This window comes from Alternaria ethzedia, assembly GCF_023757985.1.
Source record: "Alternaria ethzedia strain BMP 0044 chromosome Unknown scaffold_8, whole genome shotgun sequence".
Lineage (NCBI taxonomy): Eukaryota > Fungi > Ascomycota > Dothideomycetes > Pleosporales > Pleosporaceae > Alternaria > Alternaria ethzedia.
Window position 1 is genome coordinate 169405 of NW_026056201.1, and position 9690 is coordinate 179094.

At 51.4% G+C, this 9690-nt stretch overlaps 4 protein-coding genes across 4 annotated transcripts; 1 reads left to right on the forward strand and 3 right to left on the reverse strand.

Annotated features, from left to right (window-relative positions):
- Positions 1-3685: 3685 nt before the first annotated feature.
- On the forward strand, positions 3686-5744 carry J4E87_004272 (uncharacterized protein; the record flags this gene model as incomplete). Its single annotated transcript, XM_049375894.1, has 6 exons — positions 3686-3772; positions 3822-4043; positions 4097-4429; positions 4476-4876; positions 4928-5295; positions 5344-5744. 6 exons carry the CDS (start codon positions 3686-3688, stop codon positions 5742-5744), a joined length of 1812 nt encoding a protein of 603 aa, XP_049234103.1.
- A 261-nt stretch (positions 5745-6005) lies between these two features.
- On the reverse strand, positions 6006-6786 carry J4E87_004273 (uncharacterized protein; the record flags this gene model as incomplete). The annotated part of the gene is made up of 3 exons (XM_049375895.1): positions 6006-6433; positions 6488-6570; positions 6635-6786. The coding sequence occupies 3 exons, from the start codon at positions 6784-6786 to the stop codon at positions 6006-6008; spliced, it is 663 nt and encodes a 220-aa protein (XP_049234104.1).
- Positions 6787-7323: 537 nt separating this feature from the next.
- J4E87_004274 (uncharacterized protein) lies at positions 7324-8378 on the reverse strand (the record flags this gene model as incomplete). The annotated part of the gene is made up of 2 exons (XM_049375896.1): positions 7324-8061; positions 8118-8378. The coding sequence occupies 2 exons, from the start codon at positions 8376-8378 to the stop codon at positions 7324-7326; spliced, it is 999 nt and encodes a 332-aa protein (XP_049234105.1).
- Positions 8379-8830: 452 nt separating this feature from the next.
- On the reverse strand, positions 8831-9631 carry J4E87_004275 (uncharacterized protein; the record flags this gene model as incomplete). Its single annotated transcript, XM_049375897.1, has 1 exon — positions 8831-9631. The coding sequence occupies one exon, from the start codon at positions 9629-9631 to the stop codon at positions 8831-8833; it is 801 nt and encodes a 266-aa protein (XP_049234106.1).
- Positions 9632-9690: the final 59 nt, after the last annotated feature.

Below are 9690 nucleotides of genomic sequence, written 5' to 3' on the forward strand. Positions count from 1 at the left end.
ACCATGGTAAGCAATTCATAAAGATGAATTGGTCGTTATCCTCGAGGTGTTGCCTGAACCTATTCGAAGTGGTCTCGTAACCAGGTAGAGCGCAGCGGAGGCTCAGCGGAAAGATAAAATTGGGGAATAGCTTGTACAAGCATCGCATGCAGCAAAAAAATGCAGCGCTGCGTCTCTAGTAGAAGCTATCGAGTGTCTGAGTCGTCTTAAGTGATTCGAGATGATGATGGTTGAGGATTGTCAAGCGCAGTCGCGTCCCATACGCGGGTAGGGGCGCGTCAGGGACGCGACTAACAAAAGCGGGGCGATGACGCACTCCCTATCATCCGCCTGACGACAAATTCGCACTTCCAAGGTTCATCAACACTCATTGACATTTTCAGTACGAATCTTTCGGGCCAAACATCTGGCTTATACTAGTCGTATCTCGCAGCCTTGTGTGCTGACGGGTTGTCTCAGACCCCACGGCGAAGCCAAGGCACCAACACGGCGCAGCGCAACTCGGGCGCATAATACGCACATATACACGTCCTTCTTCTTGGCTACCGTCGATCGCATCCAACGAGTACCTATCCACTGCGTAAGCTTTCAGAATGGGCAGATCAACAATGCCATATGGGGAAGAACATCATGTGGCTGCATGGCTACTTTTCCTCTCCCGAGGTCGACAAGAGAGAGCCACATCAGCACAGCTATGCTCAAAGACTCGGCTACCTGTGTCTTGGCCCTTTGTTGTCAGACCGGGTCATTCGTAGGATTATCGTTACTCTGACCTAGCGGCGAGGAGAGACAATGGATGACGGCGTGGGGCGTAGTCGACTTTCACTTTTTTTAGCCAGCCACTGACAGGAAGACGCGACACTCCACCGGCCACGCCATGTTTCTTGACCATTCCACGAGGATAAGTTGAGAAGGAAATCGATATTTGGCCACAGTTTGGGTCCTGCACGAAGGCAAGAAATATGCTTAATTGGTAGCGATGCAGAGAGAGAAAGCTGAGTGAGACCACCCAGTGAATTCACTTGACCATTCCGCCCCAATTTTGTCTCCCATAAAGCGACAACTCTGACCCCCTCGACTGTTCTAAGCACCTCCCAAACGATCACCGAGTACATCAATTTACTTCCGCTCGAATCACCAAGTTAAAATGAAGTTCGCTCTCTTCATCAGCACCTTGCTCTATACTGCCACTGTCCTAGCCGCTCCTGGAGCTGTACGCCTCTCTATACCTTCACCCTAAAGACTTCATTGACACTATCCTACCAGGTCTCCCTCAACCGCTCCTTCAAGACCATCGCAGTCCGCGACAACGATAACGTCGAGGGTACTGTGCAAGTTGCCTGTATCGAGTGTCCATGTACAGTAAGTCTCCTCGTTGTCGGCCTTTTCCTCTCTAAGGGCGGCGCATGGAGTATCATCAATATTCACTGACGGCGCCTCCAGGGCTTTACTGGCGATTGTCAATGCGTCTCGGGGGGATGCTGCTGTGATGATAACGGCCATGTCGAGGTGCCTGAGGGTGGCTGGAAGGTTTAGACAACGGCCGTGGTCAGCGCCCTCGCAATTGTTGTCCGGTCTTTGGTCTGGCTGTCATCTCTTTTCATGATGACATCAGGCAGTATTCCTTCTTGAGTATGTTGGAGGGTACTGCTGTTTGCATCACTCCATTGTTACGAGACGAGTGGACAACGAAGTTTGAAAACATCTTCTTGATTGAGTCTCAGGCATTGTCACTGCCTAGTCATATAGTTTGAGACATATATCCATGATCCTTAAATCCTGTCGTTTGCCGTGAAGTCGTGCATCCATCCCTTATATATCCACATACTTGCACCCCAGAAGACTTCACTCAGGGTGCGTCCATTCCGGTCTTGTAGTAACAAAGTAGCCCTCAAGAACGAGGCCAAGTGCAGTTCTTCTGGAGACAGCAGCCGTTGACGACACATGTGCAGCCACCGTAGAAACCCTAGACGCATATTTATCAGCCAGGTACAGTATTGTTCGTTCTGCGATAGATAGCAGAGGAGATAACTTACGTTGCATGGACACTCGACACATGCCGTGAGAGTATCGGCGACTGTGGCACCGCCGCCATCAACGCCAGTGTCGGCCTCGATGAAGGAGCGCTTGAGGGAGATCTTTGGGAAGTGACTGTCAGTAATAGTCTCAAGCAGAATGATGGTACATGGGGAGTAGAACTCACAGCTCCAGGGGCGGCCATGGTGGTTCCGAAGAGGAGAGTGGCGATGATGGTAGTAGCCTTCATGTTTGCGACTTGGTGCTTGGTTGCTGGATGTAATGGAGATTGCCGTACTGAATGTGATGGAAAGGTTGAAGCAGTTGATAACTGCGAGCGAAAGCAAGGTGAGGATCTTCAGTAAGGAGAAGAACGGGGGATTATATGCTGTCTGCGACTGCTTCCCCAGAATGCGGGTAGCTAGCGTAGAAACTTCATACAGCAAGCACGCCCGCGTTGAGCCTGTTGAGCCTGTTGAGCTTGGACTTTTCAGTTCTCTAGACCGCTAATGGCTGTTATCCTCACCCGGTAGGAGGTTAATGTGCTCACGGCAGGAGGCGACTGCGCGATTGCGCCTTCCAGACTGCGTCCGCCTGCCACGCATCCCGAGGTCGCTCTTGAAAAGGCCGGCCTGGAGCTGGAGCTTTAGCCTCCATCGTGACGGGTCTATACATCCCCACTGGAGGAGCCACTTCAAGGATGCTCTAAGAGTTCCTGTAATTTCCAAGCTCTTACTGAGTCCTTCCGATCGTGCCTGCTCTGGCAATGTGAAGTAGTTCAAAATGTGTCTTGAGCTGATCCTAAAGTCATTCTCCTTAACTTCGGCTAAGAAGATTACGAGACTGATTCAGCAACGAAGTAGGTAATGTACCCAGGTAGTCGACCAGCGCGACTTTGCGTAGATACCATTCGCGAGACGAACTCGACGTAATTCAAGAAAAACGAAATGACTTCTATAAATGGAGAGCGGTGTTACTCTACGAAAGGCCGATTTTTTACAGCATGTTCAAGAAGGCAAACAGATAAAGGAGGTGCTGGAGCAAGTAAGTCGGATTGGGTGGCTTGTCAGCTTTGGATAGGGATTGGTATGGAGATGAAGATAGTGTCAGTCGATTGAATCTTCGAGGGACGAAGGATAACGCCGTTGTGTTTTTTGTTCGCTGCGGGGTCAAGTCGAATAGAGAGTAAAAGGAGTGGAGTGGTGGTTGCGACTGACTGCCCCGGTGCCAACACGTGCCGCGTGCGCCAAGACAGCCGTCCGGGGTCATTTCATCACCAAACCTCGCTCTTCCATGCCTACCCCAAGGAGCCTCTGCATGCCCATGTCCAATGGACTCGTTAAGCGGCGTGTCTTCTTCATGCAGCAAAAACGTCTGAACGGTCTAGCCTCTGCGCTGCAGGGTCCCACACCTGATAGCTTCACGTCGACGTCATCATGCCGAAACCGCGACGCGCAACACCCTTCTCAACAGGCTGTCGCGGCCAGCGAGGACGATACACCACCTCCAATATGAGGCTGTGATCTCTACGACACTAACTTGTAGCCTCTGCTAATATTATATGCCTCTCTGGACCAAGTCGTCGACCTCCGCGCTGCCCGCATTCAAGCCATCACCCTGTCACCTCTCGAGAGTTGCGCGCATCGCTTGTGGCAGACACATCGCAAACATGTCGACTGATACAAAGCAGCAAAAGAGCGCCAAGTTTGGCCATCTGCCTCTATCCACATCTGGGCCACAGGAAACCAGCCTGACTGTACGGCATGCACACACTCGAGTAGCGCTGGGGCTAACACACTACGTAGGGCAATGCACTTCTACGAACACCCTACTTCAACAAGGGCTCGGCCTTCATCAAAGAAGAGCGCGATGTCTTCAAGCTTCATGGGCTCCTTCCCACCAACGTCCAGACCCTCAACGAGCAGGTCAAGCGCGCATACGCCCAGTACTGCTCCCGACCGAGCGACCTCGCCAAGAACACCTTCATGACGAGTCTGAAGGAGCAGAACGAAGTGTTATACTACAGGGTATGCGATGGTTGATGGTGTCGGTCATGGCATGGCATGGCTGACGACTGCAGCTCATCCTCGCACACCTCAAGGAGATGTTTTCGGTCATCTATACCCCCACTGAGGGCGAGGCGATTGCCGACTATTCCAAGATCTTCCGGCGACCTGAAGGTTGCTTCCTCAACATCGACGATGCAGACCGCGTCGAGGACGATATCAAGCAATGGGGAAATCCCGACGATATCGATGTGATAGTCGTGAGCGACGGGCAACAGATACTCGGCATTGGCGATCAGGGTGTAGGAGCCATCCTCATCAGCATAGCGAAGCTCGTCATCTACACTCTGTGCGCAGGTATACATCCTTCGCGAACACTCCCTGTGGTCCTTGACTGCGGCACCGATGTCAGTAGAGAGACCCGAATCAGATGCGCATTGCTAACGAGAGCAGAACAAAGACCTTCTCAACGACGAGCTTTATCTTGGCATGCGAAAAGAGCGAGTATACGGCGAGCGATACGATGACTTCGTCGACAAGTTCGTAAAGGCTGCGAGAAAACACTACCCCAAAGCCTACATCCACTTCGAGGATTTCGGATTGAACAACGCGCGAAGGATTCTGGACAAATACACACCTGAGATCGCATGTTTCAATGACGACGTACAAGGCACCGGCTGCGTAACGCTTGCAGCTATCATGGCAGCTTTCAAAGTAAGCGGAACCAAATGGGAAGAAGCTCGCTTCGTCATGTTTGGCTCGGGGTCGGCAGGCACGGGAATTGCGGACCAGATCCAAGATGCCATCGTCCAGAACACCGGGAAGTCGAAGGAAGAAGCCGGGCGACAAATTTGGTATGCTTCTTTACACACTCAGTCCAGGAGCCCACGCTGACCCCAGTATAGGTGCGTCGACAAGCCTGGTCTGCTTTTACAAGGCAAGAAGGATCAGCTCACTCCGGCCCAACTTCCGTTTGCGCGAGAGGACAAGGAGTGGGAGGGCAAAGAACATGGCGATCTTCTGTCCGTCATCAAGGAGGTGAAGCCACACGTTCTCATCGGTACCTCGACCAAGCCAGGGTCGTTCTCAGAAGACGTCGTTCGAGAGATGGCGAAGCACGTCGAGCGCCCTGTCATATTCCCACTATCGAACCCAACCAAACTCCATGAGGCCAAGCCGCAGGATCTATTCGACTGGACCGATGGCAAAGCGCTGGTGGCAACCGGTTCGCCATTTCCACCGGTCAAACACAATGGCAAGGAATACGATATCTGTGAGTCTACAATTTTCGTTCCGTAATGATGTTGCTGACCGCTCCAAGCTGAATGTAACAACTCGGTAACGTTCCCTGGCATCGGCCTCGGCGCTGTCCTCTCCCGAACCCGCCTTATGACTCCCGCTCTCCTCGTCGCAGCTGTACAAGCCCTTGCCTCGGAGGCTCCTGTTCTGAACAACCGCGGAGCCGGTCTCTTACCAGACGTCGAAGACGTGCGCGAAATTAGCGTCCAGATCGCGAAGAGTGTGATCAAGAAGGCTGTGGAGGATGATCTGGCCCAAGAGAAGGATATACCAAGTGGCGATGCAGATCTAGAGGAGTGGATCAGAGAGCAGATGTGGGATGCCAAATACCGTCCGTTGAAGTTGGTCGAACACAGCAATGCGACTGCACATGCGAGAGGAGAAGCAGGCACAGCGAGTGGGCAAAGAGAAGCAAAGCACTAATGGTAGAGGGACATACATTACCTAACTCTGCGTCACCAATCTGATGTATCTTCTCGCCCAGCGGTCCTCTCTTTCTCATTCAATCATGACATCGAAGCAAGTACTGTACTTGTTCGCACCGTCAAAATTCCACACCCATACCATCATATGCCGACCCTTCTCCATACACTCAGGCCTATACCGCAACGTTAGCAGGGGAACTCCTCCGACCACATCTGCCCCCACTCCTAATAACACAGCATCAACGAAAAGAAGATGGACTTACAAATGCACCGTCTGCCAATTTCCCTTATCCTGCAGCGCCGGCGGCGCCGTAACCTTCAAATCCGCCGGATACGCAAAGCTCTCTTCACTAAACCCATTATCCTGCACAAGATTCTCCTTCGTCAATTCCTTCACATCCACGATCTCCTTTTCCTTACTACCAGCCCAGTACACAGAAACTCTTCCTGGGTCGCCCTTCTCCACGCCACCGAAATTACCCCGGCTGTGCCCGTTGCCGCCGAACATGAGTGTTATGGACGACCCGGCTGTAGCTGTTGCCATCGGGGCCGGCGCCGTATGGTAGGGTGGTTTGCTATCAGGCTCTTGCGTGATTGTGGGAGTAAGGTATTGGGCTGGCGCGCGTTGCCTGGGGTGGCAGGCGTGCGTGTCGCCCTTTGAGGCTTGGGCGGGAAGATCCCAGAGATCTGTAGGCTTTTAGTAAGGGACATGGTGTGGATAAGGCAGAAAGATATACGTACATTCTATGCCTTCATCCATCCAATTGCCTGGGTTCTGCTTTGCGCGCGGCCAGCCGTGGCACAGATATGCGTTATAAGGCATGCTATGGGAAGTTCAGCTTTCCTGCAGTCTTCATTCGTATGTGTGATTGAGTGATGAGTACTTACAGTGGATCAACAGGTCTGTCTGGTGTTTTGAGTGCAGCGGCTGCCATGTCGACTTTTATACCGGTGTTGTTGTGGTTGGTGCAGTGCAGCCATGAGTGCCCTGAGGCTGTGGTGGACAGCGTTATTGCTGTTGCTAGAATGATCAGCTTCATGCTTCTTGTGGGTGTAGAGTATTTGGCGGATTTCGTGTTACGCAAAGAAGGGAGACACTGGGGATACGTAGATATGTTACTCGAGGTTTCGAACGTGTAGCACCGAAGTTCCGCTATATAATGAAGACTTGTCAAATCCTGATATTATGTACACAAGCACGGCATTGATGGGGACCTAGGTGACTGTATAGATCATGACAGTGGTATTGATAATGTACGTGTTGCTGTTTGTTAATCATTAAACCGGTCAAAGGAAATACATCACAATAGCATTGTGCGTGGAGTTGCATGGGTAGGATCAACATTGAAGGAAATGGCATTGAGAAAGGACATGTCTACGACATACTAGTCGAACACTCAACGTTCGCTGGCAGCACATTGAAGCGCCAAAATTGAGTAATCCAAACGACTATCATTGATCACATGATCCGCCAGTTGACGCCAAACTCTGAACAACAGAACCCTCTATCTCAAGCTCCATAACATAATACTCCTGCTCTTACAATTATCTCATTCTGCTTCAGGTCTCGATTTCTTTCAGAACTGCACTGTGTTCGCATCTTCGTACTCCAACGTTATGTCCTTCACGCCGCCAGCAGCCATCACAGTCTGTTTCCCCAACGACAGCACTGTCTTCCCAACAATCCTCTTGATAACGAACCAAGTAATAGAGCTCAGACCCACAGTCCAGTCTTTATAGAAGCGCAGAACGTACATAACGTACATGTGCACGAAGTTGTCATTGACCTCTTCGCCAGACATGGCTTCGTATGCAGCCTGCGCGATACGCATCATGACACGAGAAGTAATCTGAAAGCACAAAGTCTCGAGTGCGAACGCACCCCACCTCTTTAATAGTCTGGGTCCAGTGTCTCCCAACGCCTCGCGGAAAGTGCGTCGGGGTTGGTATGCAGACTCGCGGTACGTGGTATGTAAGCGTACTCTTCTGGATCGAGAGGGGTCTGTCGCGCTTGGAAACCATGTTGATGGCAAGAAGAGGTTTAATCCGGGGAAGGTGATGCTGATTGGGCCTATCGTTGCTGGAGCTTTGGGCTGGGCAGCAGGTTGGCTGGGGACAATGGAGAAGGTGGATGAGCGACGGTAGAGACCTTCCTCTGCATCACTCTCGTAAGCAGTAGAGCAGAGTGTGGATTTCTCTGGTGTGAGCATCATGTGGACGTAGGGAATCGCAAATGTGAGTGCGAGAAGGAAGGGTAGGCGAACGGTGATTTCGAAGAGAAAAAGGGCAACGATCGTGGCTACTAGGATGTGGAGCTGATGATGGTTAGCAAAGTGACCTCAGACGTTCTGATTGCGTGAATACCTCTTACCGAATACGATTTGATGGATTGAAGCAGATGTTGTTGTCTGTCTCCGAACGTGCTCTCCAATTGCGACATTGAGTTTGCAGATCCGCTCTCATGTTTCCAAGCGTATGTTGTACTCGCAGTACTCTGACTCGATGCGTCGTCGTTCTCGTAGTAACACGATTGATCCAAGAACGGAAGGTTCTGAGAATGGCCGATGCTTCCTAGTCTTTGCGGGCTTGAGTGCGCTTGGCTGGGTGTGTAATCATACGATTGTAACGGCATGATTCTAGATTCGTCGCAGACGTCGTGCTATACTTCGGCAGATTAGAGAAGTTGTTTTAGCTGTGTGTAGCCTGGAGTGGGTGTGCTTGTGATGTTTGTAGTGGAGCAGAAAGCGGACAAAGAATTGCACTCAACGTCCCGACATGAAAGACCGCATACGACAATGCAGACTTACGACAATGGCTGAAAGAAGTACTCCTCATGATCTAGAAAGATGCATGCATGGATGGGTTGTTCAATGGTGAGTTTGTTGAATGTGTGCACATGGGATGACAATCGGAGAGCAGTTACGACTGCGAAAATCGGACCTGGGGTTGCAAGAATTAACGACAATGACCAGTTTGGGTATATAAGAGGATGTACAAAAGTGGTCGAGAAAACGCTATCATCGCGGTCGCTCGTAAAGTCCGTCGCCGTTCGCCATCACCGTGCTACCGTACACAATCCCGTCGTTACACGCTTTCCCGCGCCTCGGTCTCCCATATCAGAAACTTTACATTATGCTCATAATCCTCATTGTTGTAGTAGTGACCACCGATAGCGTGATCTAACAACTCCCTCGCGAAGTAGTCGTCTTGTCGTCTTATGAATTTGCAGAACTCCGCGTACTCCCTCCCCAGTACGAATTGAACAAAGCATTCATTCATGACGAATTTGGTGGCATGCGCAATGTCTTCGATGTCTCTCATAGATGGGCTGACGACTTGAGATAAGAAGGACGAGATCGCTGCAGTCGTTGCGGAGCCGCTCAGGGATGCAAGATAGGCGAAGACAGTCGTTATGCCACGCTCTCCGAACGACGATCGTATCCGGTCTTCGCGGTCTTGGCTCGTTCGGATCTCAGCCAGTACTATCAGAGTCCTGCTCCCCAGGCGTTCCACATCGATGTGATATGAGCCCTTTTTCTTGCAATCCGGACCGTTCCGCGCATGTGCGTTCACCCCCGCATCGTGAAAGTCGATTTTGAGGGCCGGGGTTGCGTTATTCGCTATCAGGTGCCGGTTGAGGTAAGCCACAAAGTGGTTGCGCAGCCTGTGCGTGGCCGTGGGGACTTTTTCGGATAGCACGGCAACTGCGAAGTCGTCTGTAGGGTTCGAGATGGTGGGAATGAAGGCTCGAGCTAGGTCCGTGCCCAAGCGATGCGCTAGTCGGTCGTCGCCAAATACATATTTCTGGTAGTCCTTGATGGAAAACGGAAATGCTGTCTCGTCGCGGCCGACGATGTTGTGCAGCGAGAAGACATCCTGAACCATTGAGACTCGAGGGATGCGAGACCCTAAAAGATGAAATTTCGTGGGTCAAAGAGAGTGCG